The sequence below is a fragment of the Lissotriton vulgaris genome, unplaced genomic scaffold (assembly GCF_964263255.1).
Source record: "Lissotriton vulgaris unplaced genomic scaffold, aLisVul1.2 SCAFFOLD_557, whole genome shotgun sequence".
Taxonomy (NCBI): Eukaryota; Metazoa; Chordata; class Amphibia; order Caudata; family Salamandridae; genus Lissotriton; species Lissotriton vulgaris.
Window position 1 is genome coordinate 856877 of NW_028254212.1, and position 24325 is coordinate 881201.

A 24325-nucleotide genomic window follows, 5' to 3' on the forward strand; every position below is an offset into this window, starting at 1 on the left:
CCTAACACTCAACCTTTCAGAAACCTATTCAGAACTAAACTTTTCAATAGCTCTCTCTCCGATCAATCATTTTGCCATCTTGCACGGATTCTGGCCTTTCACCAGTTAGGAGTTGGCTGGGTGATTCTCTGTAAAGAAGAAAGGTCTCAAATATATTTGTATACAATTAATCTCACTGTGAATCATTTACATAGTCAGTGGTGAGCCAGCAAATTTCCTAAGGGTCCAGCTTGATATTGGACACCTCTGGGGAAGTGCCACTATGGTGGGTGCATTAGCAGATGCATGTGATGATCAAAATGAGCATAATTTTTTCCCGCGTCAGGGCTTCAGAGGTATATGTTGTGTACTACAAGCATTAACTCTCAGAGTTACAGGTCACATTTTCCTACTTTGACTTCTTCTGCCTTTGGACGTTGTCCTCTAGCAGCTGTCATTGAACCGGTTGTTGCACAAAATGACCAAACACCAAAACCAGCTACAAATATTCTCCAGTATGTGCTTGTTAAACTTATTCAAGTGTGTTGTGTTTATAGGTTTTATCACTAATCACTGTAGTTAGCTGAAAATCCTTTCCACAACTACTTCAAAATCCTCTGCAATGGTATGGTTTCTCCCCTGTATGTGTTTGCTGATGTTAATGTTATGTTATGTTAATAACTTTTATTAGGCGCACAGCTGCCCCAGCAAAGGGGCGTCCTGGCGCCTAGCAAAGGGGCGTCCTGGTGATGTCTTCGTAGTATTGATAATCGACTAAAGCTCTTCGCACATCCGGTGCACTTGAATGGCTTTTCCCCTAAGTGTGTTCGCTGATGATTTCTTAATGTTGAAGGGTCATTAATACTACTTCCACATTCACTGCAGTGGTAGGGTCTTTCACCTGTGTGTATTCGTTGATGTCTTATTAGGTCTGATAATTGACTAAAGCACTTCAAACACTCACTGCACTTGAATGGCTTTTCTCCAGTGTTTATTCGCTGAGGATTCCATAATTTTGAAGATTCCTTAAAACTACTTCGACATTCGCTACAACGGAATGGTTTCACCCCTGTGTGCGATCGCTGACGTATTCTGAGGTGTGATAAACAACTGAAGTTCTTCACACATTCACTGGCTTCTCCACTGTGTGTATTCTCTGATGTTTTTGGAGATTCGATAACTGACTGAAGCTCTTGAAACATTCACTGCAATGGTATGGTTTTTCCCCAGTATGTGTTCGCTGATGTTTTTGGAGTTGTGATAACCAACTGAAGCTCTTCACACATTCACTGCACTGGATTGGCTTTTCCCCGGTGTGTGTTTGCTGATGAATCCTAAGAGATGAGGATTGACTAAAACTACTTCCACATTCATTGCAACTGTATGGTTTTTCCCCAGTGTGTGTTCGCTGATGTACTTGTAGATATGATAACCGACTGAAGCTCTTCACACATTCACTGCAATGGTATGGTTTTTCCCCTGTGTGTGTTCGCTGATGTACTTGTAGATGTGATAACCGACTGAAGCTCTTCACACATTCATTGCACCGGTATGGTTTTTCCCCAGTGTGTGTTCGCTGATGTACTTCTAGATCTGATAACCCACTAAAGCTCTTCACACATTCACTGCACTGGAATGGTTTTTCCCCTGTGTGTGATAGCTGATGAATCCTGAGAGTTGAGGATTGACTAAAACTACTTCCACATTCACTGCAATGGTATGGTTTTTCCCCTGTGTGTGTTCGCTGATGTTTTCGAAGATTTGATAACTGACTGAATTTCTTCCCACATTCATTGCAATGGTATGGTTTTTCCCCAGTGTGTGTTCGCTGATGTACTTCTAGATGTGATAACCCACTAAAGCTCTTCACACATTCACTGCACTGGAATGGTTTTACCCCTGTGTGTGTTTGCTGATGAATCCTGAGAGTTGAGGATTGACTAAAACTACTTCCACATTCATTGCAATAGTATGGTTTTTCCCCAGTGTGTGTTCGCTGATGAATCCTGAGATGTGAGGAATCACTAAAACTACTTCCACATTCATTGCAATGGTATGGTTTGTCCCCAGAGTGTGTTTGCAGATGTGTTCGTAGACTTGATAATCGACTGAATTTCTTCACACATTCATTGCAATGGTATGGTTTTTCCCCAGTGTGTGTTCGCAAATGTGTTCGTAGATTTGATAACTGACTGAATTTCTTCACACATTCATTGCAATGGTACGGTTTTTCCCCTGTGTGTGTTCGCAAATGTTTTTGTAGATTTGATAACTGACTGAATTTCTTCACACATTCATTGCAATGGTACAGTTTTTCTCCTGTGTGTGTTCGCTGATGTCTTTGAAGTTGTGATAACCGACTAAAGCTCTTCACACATTCAGTGCAATGGTATGGTTTTTCCCCAGTGTGTGTTCGCTGATGTACTTCTAGATCTGATAACCCACTAAAGCTCTTCACACATTCTCTGCACTGAAATGGTTTTTCCCCTGTGTGTGATCGCTGATGAATCCTGAGAGTTGAGGATTCACTAAAACTACTTCCACATTCACTGCAATGGTATGGTTTTTCCCCTGTGTGTGTTCGCTGATGTTTTCGAAGATTTGATAACTGACTGAATTTCTTCATACATTCAGTGCAATGGTATGGTTTTTCTCCTGTGTGTGTTCGCTGATGTCTTTGAAGAATTGAAGACTGACTGAATGCTTTCAGACATTCAGTGCAATGGTATGGTTTTTCCCCTGTGTGTGTTCGCTGATGTCTTTGAAGTTGTGATAACCGACTAAAGCTCTTCACACATTCCGTGCAATGGTGTTGTTTTTCCCCCATTCGTGTCCGCTGATGATCTTTTAGGAGTGCTAACTGACTAAAGCTCTTCACACATTCATTGCAATTGCACGTTGCTTCTCCTGTGTGGGTTTGCTGATGGTTCTTTAGTAGCGATGACAAACTCAAGCTCTTGCTGCTTTTAAATGATTTTTCTTTCTTGGTTAGTGTCTCTGGGTCGGTTTTATATTTCTCTGCATCCCATGACTGCGTTTCCTGAGGAGCTAACATGGTTGATAAAGCACGTGTGTTATTCTCACATTCCCGGTATGTGTGTGGTATTTTGGATGCTTGATTTCAGATTTTACAATGAAATACAAGACTCACCAACTACACATATTATACTTGTGGAAAGTAAAGCTTCTTTGTATGTGGTTTTGTCTTTAGATTGTATAATGGTTTTGCATGTTTACGAGTGAAGATTAGTCTTCCTTCCGGTCAATGCAAATTGGGACAGTCTTGTAGATCAGAGATCCTCTCTTTCCTTTACTCTTCAGTTGTCTGGCTCTACTCCATTGTGCTTTTCGCTTGCTGTGATTTAGCCAGAAATAGTTTACAATATACCTAGCGCACTGAATGGTGGTCTGCCATTGTTACAGGAAACAGAGCAATGCTGTATCCACCTCACACCGATCCAATCATTAAAGCTTGGAGACTTGTTTATACAGGCAGTGGTTAGTTATTGTTGTTGCGTTCATTTTCTAGAGGTCATTCCTTCGTCATGTGGCGTGGAGGTGCACAGCTCAGACTCTTACATCCACTGAATTGCTCTGGACTGCTTCTTCCAGGATCTATCAGTTTATGTTCAGGGTCCTCATTCTCTGACTGTGCAGCTCTTTACCTGAATATTGGAGCAAATTTTTTCTGATGACTTTTTGCAGATTTACACGATTAAAGTCATTATTCACAATCATTTGTGCATTCAAGGCTGGTTTCCTGTTGGATGTAAAGAGATTTAAAATCACTAAATGGAAATAAAAGAGAAGGCAAATACACAATATTGAACTATTTGTAAAAGCCATCTCTTCTTTACCATTTTTTAAAGTAACCAAGAGATATGTCACTTCAGTTTTACAAAGTGTATAACAACTGTAACTCTTCAGGAAGTATAAGACAAAGGAAACTCTTCAAGATGTATGTAATAAAGGTAACACTTGAGGAAGTATATAACAAATGCAGCTCCATTCACACTCTTCTTGACAATACTTTCCTGTTCACACTGGATCAGCTGACATTCCATCTCCCATCTTTACTTTTCTGTTTGTTAAGTTATCTTTGCCACATTCCTAGGGATGGTTCAAGTAATTTGTTGGAAGATTGCAGCATTTATAATAGAGATTTTATCACAGCCAGTGAAATACCTTTGACATCTCTGCTGCCAAGAAGTGTGTGCCTTTTGTCTTTTTCTACCTTACCATGGTATCGGACTTAATGTCTTACGTTCGCTTTAACTCGTCTAAGAAGCTGTCAGACGGACGCGCGCTGCTCCCGGAAGAAATACGATTATTTTGTCATCACTGAATATTTAGTGAAGGCTCCCAACACGTGACTCCAACTGGCTGGTGGATGTCAATTGAGCCCATAGATAAGACTTGTTAGAAATTGGATTTCTGGTTCGCTAGGACTTGAGCTGTATCTATCCAGAGTCAGAGCAAGGGAGTTACACGCCAAAGATAACCGCTGCTCACCCCCTTGGTAGCTTGGCACGAGCAGTCAGGCTTATCCCAGAGGCCATGTTTAAAGCATTTGCACAACCCACAAAGCAACAACATACTAGGCATACCACAAAAGGAACTCCACACAAGTTTATGGAAAAAATAGCCTTTGTATTATCATAAAACACATTAGAAAAGTAATCACACAATATACACTGTTCCAACTGGCACTGGACAATATTTACAGGGGATTATATACACATGACAGGGCCACCTGGACCACTGTCAGAACCATCACTTAGTAAAGATAGTAAAAGGAGAAAATATAATAAGCTTGGAACAAAACCAGCAATTAATGGCAAACACTGGACTCAGCATCATCCTGTAACATAAATCATATTATCCACTGTATCACATTAGGCGTGAAATATATCCTGCGCCAACCTCATAAGCCTAAACATATTAGACCATAACCTCCTAAGCATAACTCACCTTAGGAAAAAATCTCACTAGCATAAACCACAGTAGAGGATAACTCAAACATAAATACAGTATGCAAAATCTCATAATCATAGACCACATTCAGAGGCATAAAACAGGGTGCGTAAATCATACTACATAAATCACATTTCCTAGCACCCATCCATCACATTAGGGCCTGGCGCCCTACAAACCTGACAGTCCCTCTGGCCAACCGGCCTTCTCAAAGGGGTTCAAAACGCCCTATGTCCAAAGTGTCAGGGCGGCTGCCAATGCAGCAGAATCCATGTGCGCAATTGCGCAGACCTAAACGATGCAGCTGGCACTAAGTGATGCACAGCTGTGAAAGTACGGGGCTTATAGGTGGGCACTCAGCGGCACAGCTCCTCAGCTGCAGTGGCCCTCAACATTGTTAGCAATGATTTTTGTAGTATGGCAAAGGCGGGCACTCAGCAGCACAGCTCCTCAGCTGCAGTGGCCCACAATAGCTATAGCGATGACTCTCGTAAGACGGCAAATACTGGCACTCAGCGGCACAGCTCCTCAGCTGTAACGGCCCACAATAGCGATAGCGATGATTCTTATAGGATGGCAAATGCGGGCACTCAGCAGCCACAGCTCCTCAGCTGCAGCGGCCCACAATAGCTGTAGAGATGATTCTCGTAAGACGGCAAATGCGGGCTCTCAGTGGCAAAAGCTCCTCAGCTGCAGTGGTCCACAATAGCGATAACAATAACTTTGGTAACACAGGCAAATGTGAGCTCTCAGCGGCAACAGCTCCTCAGCTGTGGCGGCCCACAATAGTGATAACGACTTTCAGCCCGTGTGCCTCGCAGTAGAACCAGAGGTTCTGGAATTCCCAACAGAAGCCTCACCTGCGAGGAGAATTCCCCTGAAATAGGAATCCGGAGGGGTGATGGGTGAAGTCTAATGTCCCTGAGACTTCGACAGGAGGCAAGCTCAAATCAGGCCCTTGGGTAGTTGCTTCAGCAAGATGGAGGAAAGTTTCAACGTCATTTCCCTCTAGTTACACGGACAGAGGTTCGTCTTATTATCCAGAAGAAACACGTTCTTCCTCCAGGAAAGAATTAAAATATATCGCTCACAGGGTGCAGGGAGCCATAGCTCCAAAAGAAAAAGCCCTCAGCAATCAAGGGGCAATGCAGGGGCCAGGGAGGCAAGCCCCAATGGCAGTTCCTGGGCCCCAGCAGCAGCATGCCTCAGCAGGATCAGGAGCAGCACATCATCCTAGAAAAGCACCATAGAACTGAACAATTTCATTGGGTCACAGCCCCTTTACGTATACCACCAAAAGACGTTGTTCTCAAAAGTCACAAGTCACTGAACCAAGCCAGAACCAGTTTGGTGTGGTCCTGGAGAACTTTGTTTACACGGCTGCATCTTACCTTTGAGGAAGAGGGGGTCTGCCATCAGCCGTACAGTGCAAGGTGGATCCATCATTCACCTTGCCAGGCACAGCCCTGCTCAGATAAAAGGGTCACCCCTCCCCATACTTCAACTGCAGATCTCTCTATTCAACCCACGTCTGGCTCAGCCTGCCCTGTCCCACCAAAACCAGACATGCAATTCACATCAGGCAGGCGGACACATAGCACACAGAAATGCTGACTTCTAAAAGTGGCATTTCTCACATAGTCCTAATAAATCTGCGCACACCATTGGGCAGCATTTATTCTCACAATTTCATACATACCAGACTTGACCATACTGCTACTCTCATAACAGGATTACCACTGACACACACTGACGCAGGGAATCCCCCATGCATTCCTATGGGAGGGCAGGCCACTCTCACTCCCACTAAATGTAACAGAGAGCGCACGCACTTTACACTGGACCACACGGCTAAAGTGCCCAGCGGTCTTAAACCACTAACACTACACAGAGAAAAGGGCTGGGAGAAATGCTAAAAGTTTAGGGGTGAACCTGCAAAAAGGGCGAAGTTCAACACAACCCCCTTCCAGCCAAAATGCAGGGTAGACCAATCACTACGTTGATGGGCTTCCCTACTTCAGGCGATAGAACACGGACGTGGGCCCGCACTGCAGGGACACCCTTCGGTTCTACACCACTCTGAACCCACATGGTTCTCTCTGAAAAACAAGCATTAGAAATGCAATAGGTCTCGCAGCATTAGAGTTAGTGCTTTTAGAATTGTTTATGGTTTTTTTTGTAAATCTTTAGCATGAGGTTGAGGGTGAGTGAGGGTGAGTGAGGGTGAGGGGTTGAGGGTGAGTGAGGGTGAGGCTGAGGGGTTGAGGGTGAGGGTGAGTGAGGGTCTGAGGGTGAGGGGTTGAGGGTGAGTGAGGGTGAGGGGTTGAGGGTGGGTGAGGGGTTGAGGGTGAGTGAGGGTGAGGGGTTGAGGGTGAGTGAGGGTGAGGGTGAGTGAGGGTGAGTGAGGGTGAGTGAGGGTGAGTGAGGGTGAGTGAGGGTGAGTGAGGGTGAGGGTGAGTGAGGGTGGGTGAGTGTGAGTGAGGGTGAGTGGGGGTGAGTGTGGGTGAGTGTGGGTGAGTGTGGGTGAGGGATTGAGGGTGAGGGGTTGAGGGTGAGTGAGGGTGAGGGGTTGAGGGTGAGTGAGGGTGAGGGGTTGAGGGTGAGTGAGGGTGAGGGAGGGTGAGGGGTTGAGGGTGAGGGGGTGAGGGTGAGGGGTTGAGGGTGAGTGAGGGTGAAGGTGAGTGAGGGTGAGGGTGAGTGAGGGTGGGTGAGTGTGAGTGAGGGTGAGTGTGGGTGAGTGTGGGTGAGTGAGGGTGAGGGATTGAGGGTGAGGGGTTGAGGGTGGGTGAGGGGTTGAGGGTGAGTGAGGGTGAGTGAGGGTGAGGGGTTGAGGGTGAGTGGGGGTGAGTGAGGGTGAGGGGTTGAGGGTGAGTGAGGGTGAGGGGTTGAGGGTGAGTGAGGATGAGGGGTTGAGGGTGGGTGAGGGTGAGTGAGGGTGAGTGTGAGTGAGGGTGAGTGAGGGTGAGGGTGAGTGAGGGTGAGGGTGAGGGTGAGTGAAGGTGGGTGAGGGTGAGGGGTTGAGGGTGATTGAGGGTGAGGCGTTGAGGGTGAGTGAGGGTGAGGGGTTGAGGGTGAGTGAGGGTGAGGGTGAGGGGTTGAGGTTGAGTGAGGGTGAGTGAGGGTGAGTGAGGGGTTGAGGGTGAGTGAGGATGAGTGAGAGTGAGGGTGAGTGAGGGGTTGAGGGTGAGGGGTTGAGGGTGAGTGAGGGTGAGGGGTTGAGGGTGAGTGAGGGTGAGGTGTTGAGGGTGAGTGAGGGTGAGGTGTTGAGGGTGAGTGAGGGTGAGGTGTTGAGGGTGAGTGAGGGTGAGGGTGAGGGGTTGAGGGTGAGTGAGGGTGAGGGTAGGTGAGGGGTTGAGGGTGAGTGAGGGTGAGGGTGAGTGAGGGTGAGGGTGAGTGAGGGTGAGTGAGGGGTTGAGGGTGAGTGAGGGTGAGGGTGAGTGTGGGTGAGGGTGAGTGTGGGTGAGGGTGAGTGAGGGTGAGGGTGAGTGAGGGTGAGGGTGAGTGAGGGTGAGGGTGAGTGAGGGTGAGTGAGGGTGAGTGAGGGTGAGTGAGGGTGAGGGTGAGTGAGGGTGAGGGGTTGAGGGTGAGTGAGGGTGAGTGAGGGTGAGTGTGGGTGAGGGTGAGTGAGGGTGAGGGTGAGTGAGCTACATCTAATGACTTCAGAGGACTGCTTATAGACTGTTTAAATTACAACCACTGTCGATAGTAAGTACTATTGACCCTGATAACACCCTAATATATGTCCAAAGTCACAGTTTGGTAGGACTGGGCCAGACCAATGTATATGTTTCTATAAGTGTAGTCAGGACCATACAAGGGTTAGTTGAATAGCCTTGGCGGAAAACCCTGCTTCATTGTCTGGGAAGATTTTATTTAAATAGCTCGTTCCACATTTAGCTGTAACAACTTAGGAGAGAGCCTTCCCCACCCACATCAAGGAAGATAAAACCTGTAAACGGTGCTACCTGACGGTAGAGCCCCTTTGCAAAACAGACATCAGGCAAAGAGTTATGCTGTTACTCTTAAATAGAGTGTTATGATGGAATGCACATTGAGCCCCCCGGCCTGGGGGCGTGAGGCGGGAGGGGCTTGGCTGGGCTCCAGCGTGTGTAGGATTCCTGCTTCCCTGCACGGGGGTCTCCTCTCTGCCTGCAGCTGAGGTCACATCCTGCCCTGCCCGCCGCTCCAGACATCCATACAACTCTGCCTCCTTTGTTGTGGTGCGAGCAGAGCAGGCACGAGAGAGGCACGGAGAAACCCTGGCACTGCCAGCTGCAAGGGGCACGGGAGCAAGATCACACGGAGAGACGCAGCGGCGCCCGGGACTGAAGGGAACGGGTCCTTGTTGTTGAGCGGAAACTGAAAGAAGAGGTACCTCTGTCGGCCCCGCGGGCTGCAGAGCACCAAGAAAGGGTGGAGGGGGCAGGGGAGGAGGGGTCCGGGGAGGAGGGAAGGGCCAGAGGGACTTGATGGGAGTGGTGGGGGGGGGAGGGGGAGGGTATAGAGAGGGAGAGGAGGAGAGACAGGACAGGGGCAAGCAGCAGAGATGGAGGGGTAGAAGATAACGGGAGAGAAGCAATGAAGGAGGAGGAACCCCTGCAAACGTGTGTGTGTACATATACATTAGTGGACTGTGTGTGCATGACGAGGTTGTCTGATAGTAACCTTGTGTAGGTAAGTGCACACATTTTAGCGAGGAGTGTGTGTGGTGTGTACGTTTTCTCCGTGTAGCATGTGCTGAACCGCAATGGGACAACAAGCATAAGGATCGGAGACACGGCGACACGGCGGGTAAAATAAACAAACAAGCCTTTCACCGTAACACGGCGGGCAGGGGAGGGGGCGGAGAGGGGAGAGGTGCGACACGGCAGGCAGGCAGGGGAGGAGAGTAGGAGGAGGAGGGGGGAGGAGAGTAGGGGAGGCACGGCCTAGCGGCAGGCAGGCAGGGGAGGAGAGGAGGAGGGGGGAGGAGAGTAGGGGAGGCACGGCCTAGCGGCCGTGCAATCAAGTAGTGAGGGGGCGGAGCTGGGGGAGGCTGTGAGAGAGAGTAGGCAAGGCAGGCGGCTGGGGGCATGTGCACGCGCATTTAAGCTCCATGCGCATTGAGCTTAAATTTCTCGTGCACTGCAAGGAATCGCCACGATTCCTTGCAAGTTGGATAAAGAGTCGATGAGCCCCCATAGTCTCGCTTGCTCGATGCGCATGCGCATCGACAGGCGAGACCTAAAAAGGAGAAAGTGAAAATTCGAGTCCCAGAATCCAGAGTGATATTAGCTAAACAGAACGAACTGCCTAAAGTTCAAGCACAATTCTAGTGTGGCATCACAGTCTGTTATGACTACACTCCACCCCAGTCGTTAGGGGCAGGTGATTTGCTGGTCATGCTGACAAAATCACGTCTGAACAACGGCAGCAGAATGACGCCTCGCGCAGTTGAAACGCACACGAAGTGTGTGAGCTCCCAGCATCTACGGGCAGGTCGCCCAAAGGGCGTAAAGGTCCTGGCAGATAGCACTAGAGGCCCTACCACTGTGCGCCAATGTTCAAAAGGTCCTGGCAGATAGCACTAGAGGCCCTACCACTGTGCGCCAATGTTCATACCTTTCCCGGCTGAGATGTTGCTGAATCGGATCTGCGCCGGCTTGTCTCGGTCCTGGTAAGCGCCCTTGATCCTGGCGCCGGTGCCGGCGGTCAGCACCCGTGGGGTGGCGTATTCGGGCATGGTCCTGGCTGCTGTGCGTGCGGCGGATGGATGCAGATACTGGGCGCCCCCTTCTCCAGCCAGCAGCCTTCAGTGAAAGGAAAAGGAAGCTTCCAGTGAAACGCCGGTTAGACAGGCGGGGCTTCTCTGACGCCTCTAGGATGACGTTAGGAGCTCCATCTAAGGCACAACCTCTGAGAGCAACAAAAAAAGGACTATAGACAGGGGAGCGCCAATAGAAAGCTCGCCAACTCGGCGGCCATACAGTAATGGTACACGTTGAATGTACACGTAAAGAATGACAGGCGAAACCATATCTAAAGTCAGCATATTAAGTGATTTCAACAAGTCCTCCTGAAGACACTGGCATCCGCAAAATACATTACAGTTTCTAATTTTTTTACAAGGAATTTATAGTCAAAAGCTGATCAAAAACAGTAAGTTGACAGCGGGGTATTACCCGAGTAGTTTAGTAATTCTCCCGCAAATGGGGACATTATAGGCAGATACTTCAAAGAGCAGCTGCGGTACCTCTCCAGTGCGCAGTATAAGGCGAAGCGAAATTGAAGAACACAGCCAGTATAGATTTAACAATGACCTTGATTATACCATGGGACAGTAAAGGAACTTGGGTTGGAGGTCCGGTTGTATGAAGTCTATAGTACATTTAGGAAAAATAGTGGTTTCGGCCCTCGTTAATAGGTTACGCCCACAATGATGCCAAGCACAGAGTCTCTATGGCGACGGCCAAGCCTAGCCAAAATCCGCAAGCTGACAGCTCATTCTATCTAGCGAACCGCCGAACAATGCAGGCCTTAAAATGCTTTATGACAAATGTACCATTGAACACGTGCTTTAACACGGCGGGCAGGGGAGGGGGCGGAGAGGGGAGAGGTGCGACACGGCAGGCAGGCAGCGGAGGAGAGTAGGAGGAGGAGGGGGGAGGAGAGTAGGGGAGGCACGGCCTAGCGGCAGGCAGGCAGGGGAGGAGAGGAGGAGGGGGGAGGAGAGTAGGGGAGGCACGGCCTAGCGGCCGTGCAATCAAGTAGTGAGGGGGCGGAGCTGGGGGAGGCTGTGAGAGAGAGTAGGCAAGGCAGGCGGCTGGGGGCATGTGCACGCGCATTTAAGCTCAATGCGCATGCGCATTGAGCTTAAATTTCTCGTGCACTGCAAGGAATCGCCACGATTCCTTGCAAGTTGGATAAAGAGTCGATGAGCCCCCATAGTCTCGCTTGCTCGATGCGCATGCGCATCGACAGGCGAGACCTAACAAAACTCTCAGGCCCAACTAGGCTACCCCACTGGCACTCCCTAGTTGTCCACGGCCAGGACCAGGCCATCCAGATGTCATTGGTCCTTAACCCCTGGCACATAATAGCCATTCTGCACTCTCCCTCTCAGTGTAGTTCCAAACTACCACCGATCCTTTAACCTAGGGTCCGCACCCTCAGGCTGACCAGAGGTCACAGGTGAAGCGTCTCCTAACCCTGCCTCTACTTCTGGGGTTCCGCACTCTCCCAGAACACAACTCTACCACCAGTTCAGGACCTCCCTCCATCAGCTGGTCTACCACCTTGTATCCACATTTACCAGCTGCACCGGGGTCAGAGGTGAGGACTCCCTCCCTCTGCTCCCCCTTCCAGAGCCCTATACCCTCCCTTCTGAAGATCAGGGTCCCTTCCCTTAAGATGGGCCCCACCTGCTCTCAGGGTAGTACTACCACACTCAGCCAGGGACCCTAAAGATCAAGGCTAGGCCTGCACCACCCCTCTGGAGTGGTATTCCTAGAAGGCAAACCGGTCAGGACACTGATTACAGTTGCCCTGCCGTCCAGTTCGGAAAACACCTGCTCCTGGCTCCCCAACCCAGAGACCGTACCCTTTGGTCAGATGCCCGCAGAACCAGGACTTCATGGGGAGCACGCCTACCCTCTCCCCAAGGGTGACACATACCTAATGTGTCGTGTGACAATCTGCCTGGCGCAGAGCTCGTGACCTCCTGTCCCTCCGAAAGTACGCGAAGATGCCCCTGGACAGAAGTGGCGTCACCATGGCCAATCATTGGTGACTTAGCCCTTGTATCTGGCCCCTGACGCAATGATTCTTCCACTGGGGACTCTTTCCCCCTGTCACCCCTCAATCTGGACTTCCACACACTTCACTTAGAAGTGTTACTGCCAGACACCAGAACTGATGGAGGCCTGATTACAGACACTCCCAGCTTACCTAACACAGGGAGATCCCCCTCGAAGAACGGTCTGACAGGACAGACTAGGCTCCCTACCTGCTGTTCCCTCTAAGAACCATCCAGTACTGGAGACTGAGGTTGAAGCTCGGAATACAGCCCAGTCTCACACCTTCCCCTGCGGGACAGGATGTGAGGGCTTGCAACATCCTCACTTACAAGGTCACCTAGCTGGGTTAATCTGAACCACTTCCACCACTCTGGGTTGGAAGACACCTGCACCATTCTTCTAGTATCCCTCCCCAATATAAACTCCCTACAACCACAGAACTTACACACTCCAACAGGTGTTGGCGCGACTCCGGAAAACAATTACGGGGCCTGTTCGGTCTGACAAAACATTTTGAACAGCCCTTAAACACCATTTACCGTGCTAGCCAATCACTCAAATGTCCAGGGCATCACAACATTCACCCACACTCCCCCCACAAGACTGGTGAGACAGCATCTTACTTCCCCTGAATCTCAACCTGTCCCCCTCTTAACCGGGAACCAGGTACCATACTCTGGGATCTGGGAATGGGACTTCCTGCCGTGGAAACTTGGCAGAGACTACTGTTAGGATGAGCTGAAGCCATTTTGTTTTTAGCATCAATTTTAGTTAAGCCATGTGTTTGCCATGTGCTTCCCTGTCTTCGCTGTTGCCTGCTTCTCTATTTCACCGAGTCATCATCTATAACTAGCTCCGACACTGAGTACTGCACATGCTCAGAGAGGCCTTAGCTGTTAGGATGCACCTGTCATGTTTTTAACTGTCAGGCTATTTTAACTGATGTCAGCAGCATTGTAGCTGCTCCCATTCTGTTGACTGAGCAATTCTGATGTATCCTTGTATGTAACTGACTATTTGTGTGTACACTTGTACCGCCTCTTTTTGAGCCTCCGTGCTTACTCTGCAGTAAAAGGTGTATATAAGGCCCATGGTTTCTGTACTCCTTGTACCGCCTCTTTTTGAGCATCCATGCTTACTCTGCAGTGAAAGGTGTATATAAGGCCCATGGTTTCTGTACTCCTTGTACCGCCTCTTTTTGAGCCTCCATGCTTACTCTGCAGTGAAAGGTGTATATATAAGGCCCATGGTTTCTGTACTCCTTGTACCGCCTCTTTTTGAGCCTCCATGCTTACTCTGCAGTAAAAGGTGTATATATAAGGCCCATGGTTTCTGTACTCCTTGTACCGCCTCTTTTTGAGCCTCCATGCTTACTCTGCAGTGAAAGGTGTATATATAAGGCCCATGGTTTCTGTACTCCTTGTACCGCCTCTTTTTGAGCCTCCATGCTTACTCTGCAGTAAAAGGTGTATATATAAGGCCCATGGTTTCTGTACTCCTTGTACCGCCTCTTTTTGAGCCTCCATGCTTACTCTGCAGTGAAAGGTGTATATAAGGCCCATGGTTTCTGTACTCCTTGTACCGCCTCTTTTTGAGCCTCCGTGCTTACTCTGCAGTAAAAGGTGTATATAAGGCCCATGGTTTCTGTACTCCTTGTACCGCCTCTTTTTGAGCCTCCATGCTTACTCTGCAGTGAAAGGTGTATATAAGGCCCATGGTTTCTGTACTCCTTGTACCGCCTCTTTTTGAGCCTCCATGCTTACTCTGCAGTGAAAGGTGTATATATAAGGCCCATGGTTTCTGTACTCCTTGTACCGCCTCTTTTTGAGCCTCCATGCTTACTCTGCAGTAAAAGGTGTATATATAAGGCCCATGGTTTCTGTACTCCTTGTACCGCCTCTTTTGAGCCTCCATGCTTACTCTGCAGTGAAAGGTCTATATATAAGGCCCATGGTTTCTGTACTCCTTGTACCGCCTCTTTTTGAGCCTCCATGCTTACTCTGCAGTAAAAGGTGTATAAGGCCCATGGTTTCTGTACACCTTGTACCGCCTCTTTTTGAGCCTCCATGCCTACTCTGCAGTGAAAGGTGTATATAAGGCCCATGGTTTCTGTACTCCTTGTACCGCCTCTTTGTGAGCCTCCATGCTTACTCTGCAGTGAAAGGTGTATATAAGGCCCATGGTTTCTGTACTCCTTGTACCGCCTCTTTTTCAGCCTCCATGCTTACTCTGCAGTGAAAGGTGTATATAAGGCCCATGGTGTTTCTGTACTCCTCGTACCGCCTCTTTTTGAGCCTCCATGCTTACTCTGCAGTGAAAGGTGTATATATAAGGCCCATGGTTTCTGTACTCCATGTACCGCCTCTTTTTGAGCCTCCATGCTTACTCTGCAGTAAAAGGTGTATATATAAGGCCCATGGTTTCTGTACTCCTTGTACCGCCTCTTTTTGAGCCTCCGTGCTTACTCTGCAGTAAAAGGTGTATATATAAGGCCCATGGTTTCTGTACTCCTTGTACCGCCTCTTTTTGAGCCTCCATGCTTACTCTGCAGTGAAAGGTGTATATATAAGGCCCATGGTTTCTGTACACCTTGTACCGCCTCTTTTTGAGCCTCCATGCTTACTCTGCAGTAAAAGGTGTATATATAAGGCCCATGGTTTCTGTACTCCTTGTACCGCCTCTTTTTGAGCCTCCATGCTTACTCTGCAGTGAAAGGTGTATATATAAGGCCCATGGTTTCTGTACTCCTTGTACCGCCTCTTTTTGAGCCTCCATGCTTACTCTGCAGTGAAAGGTGTGTATATAAGGCCCATGGTTTCTGTACTCCTTGTACCGCCTCTTTTTGAGCCTCCATGCTTACTCTGCCGTGAAAGGTGTGTATATAAGGCCCATGGTTTCTGTACTCCTTGTACCGCCTCTTTTTGAGCCTCCATGCTTACTCTGCAGTGAAAGGTGTATATATAAGGCCCATGGTTTCTGTACTCCATGTGCTGCCTCTTTTTGAGCCTCCATGCTTACTCTGCAGTAAAAGGTGTATATATAAGGCCCATGGTTTCTGTCCTCCATGTACCGCCTCTTTTTGAGCCTCCATGCTTACTCTGCAGTGAAAGGTGTATATATAAGGCCCATGGTTTCTGTACTCCTTGTACCGCCTCTTTTTGAGCCTCCATGCTTACTCTGCAGTGAAAGGTGTATATAAGGCCCATGGTTTCTGTACTCCTTGTACCGCCTCTTTTTGAGCCTCCATGCTTACTCTGCAGTGAAGGGTGTATATATAAGGCCCATGGTTTCTGTACTCCATGTACCGCCTCTTTTTGAGCCTCCATGCTTACTCTGCAGTGAAAGGTGTATATATAAGGCCCATGGTTTCTGTACTCCTTGTACCGCCTCTTTTAGAGCCTCCATGCTTACTCAGCAGTGAAAGGTGTATATATAAGGCCCATGGTTTCTGTACTCCTTGTGCCGCCTCTTTTTGAGCCTCCATGCTTACTCTGCAGTAGAAGGTGTATATAAGGCCCATGGTTTCTGTACTCCATGTGCTGCCTCTTTTTGAGCCTCCATGCTTACTCTGCAGTGAAAGGTGTATATATCAGGCCCATGGTTTCTGTACTCCATGTGCCGCCTCTTTTTGAGCCTCCATGCTTACTCTGCAGTGAAAGGTGTATATATAAGGCCCATGGTTTCTGTACTCCTTGTACCGCCTCTTTTTGAGCCTCCATGCTTACTCTGCAGTGAAAGGTGTATATATAAGGCCCATGGTTTCTGTGCTCCTTGTACCGCCTCTTTTTGAGCCTCCTTGCTTACTCAGCAGTGAAAGGTGTATATAAGGCCCATGGTTTCTGTACTCCATGTACCGCCTCTTTTTGAGCCTCCATGCTTACTCTGCAGTGAAAGGTGTATATAAGGCCCATGGTTTCTGTACTCCATGTACCGCCTCTTTTTGAGCCTCCATGCTTACTCTGCAGTGAAAGGTGTATATATAAGGCCCATGGTTTCTGTACTCCTTGTACCGCCTCTTTTTGAGCCTCCATGCTTACTCTGCAGTGAAAGGTGTATATAAGGCCCATGGTTTCTGTACTCCATGTACCGCCTCTTTTTGAGCCTCCATGCTTACTCTGCAGTGAAAGGTGTATATATAAGGCCCATGGTTTCTGTACTCCTTGTACCGCCTCTTTTAGAGCCTCCATGCTTACTCAGCAGTGAAAGGTGTATATATAAGGCCCATGGTTTCTGTACTCCTTGTGCCGCCTCTTTTTGAGCCTCCATGCTTACTCTGCAGTGAAAGGTGTATATATAAGGCCCATGGTTTCTGTACTCCTTGTACCGCCTCTTTTTGAGCCTCCATGCTTACTCTGCAGTGAAAGGTGTATATATAAGGCCCATGGTTTCTGTACTCCTTGTACCGCCTCTTTTTGAGCCTCCATGCTTACTCTGCAGTGAAAGGTGTATATATAAGGCCCATGGTTTCTGTACTCCTTGTACCGCCTCTTTTTGAGCCTCCATGCTTACTCTGCAGTGAAAGGTGTATATATAAGGCCCATGGTTTCTGTACTCCATGTACCGCCTCTTTTTGAGCCTCCATGCTTACTCTGCAGTGAAAGGTGTATATATAAGGCCCATGGTTTCTGTACTCCTTGTACCGCCTCTTTTTGAGCCTCTATGCTTACTCTGCAGTGAAAGGTGTATATAAGGCCCATGGTTTCTGTACCCCATGTGCTGCCTCATCCATTGCCTGAGGGTTCTGTATCGATGTAGTTCCACTCATGTGTCCTAATAAAATACTTTCGTGATACTACAGCTTCCATGCCAACCTCTAGTTTGTCAGTCTAAAGGACCAGTGCGCAAAAGGGCGAACCCCTGCACCAGGTGGGCTTCTGAAAAGGCTCACCCCCACAAATTGGCGCCCGTTGCGTGGGGCTCATCGGTGACTCGGATGCCTGATGGAATGGTCTTGACGGAGGTTTGGAATCTCGCTAAGGATGTGCACTGCATGAGGAGGCCCTTGTCTTTGCAGGCTGAAGTGCTTTTCCGATTTTCCCGACTCGACCCTTCAGGTGGTGCCGGTCTACGACTGAGATCCCTTTTGGCGTTCGGCTTACAGTGACCATTTGGTCGATTCAGAGCTTGGCAATTGGAGGCTGGAGACTTTTGTTTGGTAAGATCGCTAAATGTGACGCTTTTTGTTTGGATTTGCTTGGTCAAGATTTTGGTTTGGTTTGGGTATATATAAAATGCAATTTATATACTCAAGTAATGTGGAGATTTTTCTCTAGTTTTTTTAATTCTTGAACGGTACAATATTCGTGTTAAGTATCACTTTGTTATAATATTATATATACCATAATATTTTTGGGTGCCTGTTTCACGCACGCTTCGAAGTATGTGTTGCTTTCTTGGAGGTACCAATATGGATTTAGAACCAAATCAGCCGGCTTCCCCGAGGGGAGACCGAATAGAGATATGTACATTAAAAATTGTATTTCTACCACAATGTATAGTGCACTATGGAATAAATATACTAAGAAGGATCCTGATTTATGATGGCCAATACATGGGTCATTCGATATTAGAAAAGTTCAGTATGTGGAACAGTGTTTGTTTAAGCGCAAAAGTAGACCAGATATGTTTGACCGTCGAATGTGGATGAAAGAAGCGCATGAGAGAGTGAGGAAAGAGCAAGTTTCAGCAGACAAATAACAGTGCAAAAACATCTATCTGAAAGGGCAGGATTTACAAAGTAAAGAAATGAGGGTGTCCTCTCTATTCTCTACTTAATAAACCACAGGATGATTAAATTTTGTTAGATCGATCTCCGCCACCATATACTTTTCCCTCTGCCCCCAAAGATGATTCTAATGATGATAAATCTTCCCCAGATCACACAGAGAAAGAGTTAGACCCTAAATGACCAGGGGTGTGGAAATTTGTCAAAAATCTACTTGGCCAATGGACAAAATTTTACAGAAATCTACTTGTCCTGGGAAGATATCTGCTTGCCCCACTTATTCCATAAGTCACTAAGGTGGGTCTGCACGGCGAGAACCTGCACTGTAATCAGTGCAACATACTGTGCGACATAATTTCAAGCACAAGTCTAATTATGCAGCGCATGGACAGCATCCTTAAATGCAACTGTTGTACAGTATGTGCGTGGATGTGTGAGTTTGCACTGCACCCAATTATCAAACAGTATGCATGTGACAAAATTTCAATTGTAGAGACTTGTGTTCGCCATCCTAGGGCCAACTCATAGCTGTCCAGCTTTAAAAATACTCACATGTGAACATATGATAAACGTGTGGATGGAAATAACTGCACTTTTTGGCAGAGCTTATGAACGATTCATGGGGCAGCCAACATTGTGTGGCAGAGGTGCTGTGGTCCACTGAGGCAGAATCCACAAGTACAAATAAGCAAGAGGCAGTAATGGGCCGTTAAATCAATCTCACCATTTACATTCCTGGGCCGGTGTGGTGTGATTATACTATTGTGCACTCACTGCTAGATCTCCACATTCTTCTCCCACACAAGGAGCATTTGCAGCACAGGCAGTAGTAACAGGGTTCTCTTGTGCACAGTAGTGCTATAGTAATGGCACCGGAAGAGTAAGCTCCCTAAACATGAGTAGGTGCAGCTCCGCAATAGATGTGCAAGTTTGTCTCACTTAGATTTGTGAAGTAGTCACTTTTTTTCTTTCAAATCCGAGTCTCTGCCACTGGTTTCTCTCCTTCCAATGTCCCCAACCCCCTTCCTACCCACCCAGATGTGCCTGTTATCTTCTGGGAAAATCCTGTAATTCTGTTGCCGGAAGCTGACATACGAGTATACGGGAGGCCTGCTGAAAGAGAAGGTTTTAACATTGCAGCAACGTGTGCAATCAGTGTCTTTTTTCAGAAGCTGAGCGTTCTGATGGTCTATGGGATGATGCATGTATATTTCGAAATGGGCACATGCATAAAGAAGGCACAAAGTCAGGCACACAAGAAAAACACTCCTTGTCAAATCATGTAGCGATAGAAAAACAAGCCTTTATGTCTACATAGGACGAATGCTCACACAGGTGGCAGTGTCACTTTTCCTTGGATCTGGTATGGGTTAATTTTGACTGCTGACGTAACTGTGCAACAAAAATGCAACAATACAGCGGTTGCATAAAATTAAGGTGGGAATATTGTACAATTTCACGCAGTTGTCAATAAAACGTGATTGTGAGACCTACAAATGTACATTATGATAATTTCTCCTTTATATTGAAATTGGTTCGGCAATTTTTGCCATTTTTAATCGTTTTAAATGACAGATGGTCCCCCACAGATGGCAGGTCCTGTGTACATGCGTGATTTATAACAGAGCCACTCTAATAATGAGATTCTACAGCTGAGACATTTTCCTCATAATTTGCCACATAATGATGCTATACTGCATATTTTAACAAAAATGTTGATTGAGATTCTAGCTCAACCAGATAAAAAGTTTCTAAAAGGAGGGTAACCCATCCTGCCACACAGTGAAAAGCTCATCACAAGTAGTGACTGGTCACTTTTTCATTGCTATTGCTGTATTTGGGTGTTAATCTGAAAGTAATAAGGCAAAACATTTATACTGACAGGGTTAACATATACTAATGTAAAAAAAAAAATGAAGTAATACGATAAACAAAAATATGCTGCCTTCTGCCACATAATTCTAATTTTTTGTGACCACATAATTCAGTCAACCCTGCTGCATAATTTAGACCTTAGCTGCTGCTTCATCACAGCGGCTCTGTTTATTTAGCACAAACTGCCAGAGCACTTTGCATGGTGGGTGGTGGTTTACAGTAGGTACATGAGACGAGAAATGCAACCAAATAGAAGTACAGGCTAACAGGAATGTGCCCAAAATGTGGAGAATAGCCGGTTTCTTGCCAGATTAAGCCTGTAAAATTGACACGGATGTGAGACTTTTCCTCTGCTGCAGTAGCAAGATTAGGAAATAAAGTGGGGGCGCTGATTAAGCGAGAAGCAGTGGAGGGAAGGTGGCGGCAATGGAATAAGGAAAAGGCAAGCAAGTCTGTGGGGGATGGTATTAGGAACGGAGACCCCAGGCAAAAATGTGGACATTAAGATGTTTCAGACGCCATGAGTGGCCCACGTTATAGTAAGCTGTGTGAAATACGCTGCACACATAACATTGCCTGGAACACGAAGATACTTTCTGCCTGCTTCATTATGTGCCGTTTCTTTTATTCAAATTTAGCTTTACTGTTTAACCCCGAGAAAAAGATGCAGTTTAAAAAAAAAATTCTATTTACAGCGCACGCATAAACTTGCAAAGCTGCCTTTTCTGTAAGACTGCCAGGTGTTACAGTTTGCTCCGAGCCCCCGAATACGGCCTCGTCCATAAAAGCAGACTGACAAAGAAAAGGTCAATGTCTCTAAATAGAGACTCCATTAGTTGTGTTTTCACTCACTCGTTATCAACGCTGGTGGCATTGTTCCATTGCAATAGGCACCTCATTGATCAGCCGATGGCAGTGGAGAAGTTCCTCGTCTTACTGTATTAACATGCCACACATTTGACCCTGCCCCCACGCCCACTGATACCAGACCATTCCATGCAGCATCAACACCCATTATCAGATTGACTCGCCTGTTGGTGAAGCATTCACTGTGTCAGAGATGACGACTTGCCGCTCTTGATTCGAGGAAGTGCCCCGCAGCGCACCAAAGATGAGTGGACTGCCCTGGACGGATCCCAATGGACAGGGCGATCGAGTGGTGCAGCAATCAGTGACAGAGACCTGCCCCCACCGCTGGGACCCAGACAGCCGCAAAAGTGTTTCCTGCCTCGGCGCCCGCCCTTGCACTTCAGCAGCTGGGCTCCAAGAGCAGGTGGGCTGCGTCAGTGATGAACTCACGCTAGAACACGGACGTCTAGCGTAAGACTCCCCCGGCCAATCACTGGCTAGATAGAGCCCAGTCATGGGCTTCCAGCCAGTCATAGGTCTCTAAAGGCTTTCTGACAGCATTTCAATTGCCCGTGAGCCCCAGAGTGCCGACAGCTCATTTCTTTTTTGTGATTTAATGTCTACTTGTCCGGCGGACAAAATAGACAATAAATCTTCTTGCCCTTCATAAAATTCTAGTTGGTTCGGGCGTCAGGCGATATGATTCCCCCACCCCTGATGACAGACTCGCTCTTTTTTGACCGCTGACCGTGCAGCCACTCTCAGATCTGCTGCTCGACAAGGCAGCTCGTAATTGCAAATTTTAGGAAACATTCCACAGACTTAGAGCTTGTTGATATAAAACGTGATCATAAACATTTGAGTGACGGTCTTTTTCTCCCTTCCCAGGTGGCCGATTTAATTGGACCTGTGTTTAAACTATGAACTGATGCGTTCCGTTTGCGAGAGGAGAAAAAGGACGCTGCTGCAGTCGAACAAACAGCTCAGACCCCCATGCCGCAGGAGGAAGTTCCAGGGACAGATAAGGATACTGTATTTCATGGGAAACCAATGTTTGAAGCTGCACCTTTATATGTCCTTCCTAGGGGTGTAGGTACAAGTGATAATAAAGATTCAAAATCAAGAGAATAGAAAGTTTTTTTTTATCATGGCGCTTAAAGCTGCCTTGTGCAAAAACAACAGTTGAGGGACAGAATGCAGAAGAATGTCACACTTTCACCCACGTACAGAGATCTGGGCCTGAATCCATCTTTTTTTGCACACCATAGCATTCCAGTTTAAACTCAGCGGTATGCAAATCAGTTTTGATGCTGTGCCTCATGGGAACAGTCCAGCCCAAACTGCCAAGCCAGGTCCTCCCTGGACTGGAAACAAGCATCCTAGGACCAGTCGGGGTTTCACCCCTCTTCAGCCATGAAAGCTTGATTCCAGTGCCATGGAGAGCATGGGACCCACGTCTGGGCATACCCTTACCACTCGGGGTGACAAATGCAAAAACAGTTGATGGACAAAATGCAGAACAATGTCATACATTCACCCCAGTACTGAGATCTGGGCCTAAATCCATACTTTTTTTGCTCTCCATGCCATTCCAGTTTGAACCCAGCCATATGTAAATCAGTCTTGACCATGTGCCTCATGGGAACAGTCTAGCCCAAACTGCCAAGCCAGGTCCTCCCTACACTGGAAACAAGCATCCTAGGACCGGTTTCGGGGTTTCATCCCTGTTCAGCCAGGATAGCTTGATTCCAGTGGCATGGAGAGCACAGGACCCACATCTGGGCATACCCATACCACTCAGGGTGACAAATGCAAAAACAACAGTTGATGGACAGAATGCAGAACAATCTCATACATTCACCCCAGTACAGAGATCTGGGCCTAAATCCATCGTTTTTGCTTACCATGCCATTCCAGTTTGAACCCAGCCGTATGCAAATCCGTCTTGACCCTGTGCTGCATGGGAACAGTCCAGCCCAAACTGCCAAGCCAGGTCCTTCCTGGGCTGGAAACAAGCATCCTAGGACCGGTTTCGGGGTTTGACCCCTCTTCAGCAAGGATAGTTTGATTCCAGTGGCATGGAGAGCACGGGACCCACGTCTGGGCATACCCGTACCACTAGGGGTGACAAATGCAAAAACAGTTGATGGACAGAATGCAGAACAATGTCATACATTCACCCCAGTACAGAGATCTGGGCCTAAATCCACTGTTTTTTTGCTCTCCATGCCATTCCAGTTTGAACCCAGCCATATGTAAATCAGTCTTGACCCTGTGCCTTATGGGAACAGTCTAGCCCAAACTGCCAAGCCAGGTACTCCCTAGACTGGAAACAAGCATCCTAGGACCGCTTTCGGGGTTTCACCCCTGTTCAGCAAGGATAGCTTAATTCCAGTGGCATGGAGAGCACGGGACCCACGTCTGGGCATACTCGTAACACTCGGGGCGACAGATGCAAAAACAAAAGTTGATGGACAGAATGCGGAACAATGTCATACATTCATCCCAGTACAGAGATCTGGGCCTGCAGAACACCACCGAAGATGGCCTCAACGAAAAGAAAAAATGTGCACCATCTGTCTCCTGGTGAGGCAGCACTGGTATGTGTTGGACTTAATGAGCATAATGGAAGGGTGTGTATGCGCCAACATAGGTACAGCATGTTGTATCTTCATCCCCATGAAAGACCTATACAGTTGCACACTGTCAATCGCCCTCCAAACACTGCACAACCTACAGCAGGTCATGATTAACACCTTGGCCGCTTGAGATATTCCTCTCCTGTGCTGGGCCCATGAGCACAGAAGCACTGTGCCTCATGACGAGCTGAGCTCGTCATGAGCACCAAAGGGGTTAAAGAAGGAGATGCTCCAAACATAGAATTGTTCACAGGCTTGTTTACCTGGGTACCAAGGAGGATCGCAGACTTATGCAAAGCCTTGTTACCAGTGATTCTAATCTTACTCTTGCTGTGATACAACCTTCAACTAATATGTGCCTCTGTGAAGAAGGCTACCCAGAAAACAGGGGGAATACACCTGATTAGGACAGTCAATGCCAGGGGACACGATCGTACCACAAGACAGAAAGAGAAAGCGTCCATGCTCAAGACACTCAATTAGATGGGGTAATGTTAGCTTCTGATTAA

The 24325-nt window shown here is 47.6% G+C and overlaps 1 protein-coding gene and 1 long non-coding RNA gene across 2 annotated transcripts in view; both read right to left on the reverse strand.

The window, feature by feature from the left end:
- LOC147659632 (uncharacterized) overlaps nt 1-24325 on the reverse strand; it is an 89804-nt gene that overhangs the window by 50429 nt on the left and 15050 nt on the right. The gene's annotated exons all lie outside the window — the stretch shown is intronic.
- Nucleotides 44-3108, reverse strand: LOC147659633 (uncharacterized). Its single transcript, XM_086951588.1, has 3 exons — nt 1141-3108; nt 712-898; nt 44-128 (listed from the first exon to the last, which is right to left on the reverse strand). The coding sequence occupies exons 1-3, from the start codon at nt 3032-3034 to the stop codon at nt 44-46; spliced, it is 2166 nt and encodes a 721-aa protein (XP_086807714.1). The 5' UTR covers nt 3035-3108.

Bases quoted from the DNA above. Each gene is read 5' to 3' on its own strand.
- LOC147659633 (XM_086951588.1), bottom strand. From the start codon at position 3,034: ATGTTAGCTCCTCAGGAAACGCAGTCATGGGATGCAGAGAAATATAAA. The intron at 899-1,140 runs ATCAGAGAATAC...ACCTAATAAGAC, and splicing joins GTTATCGAATCTCCAAAAAC to ATCAACGAATACACACAGGT. The intron at 129-711 runs GCTAGGCGCCAG...TCTTCTTTACAG, and splicing joins CATCACCAGGACGCCCCTTT to AGAATCACCCAGCCAACTCC.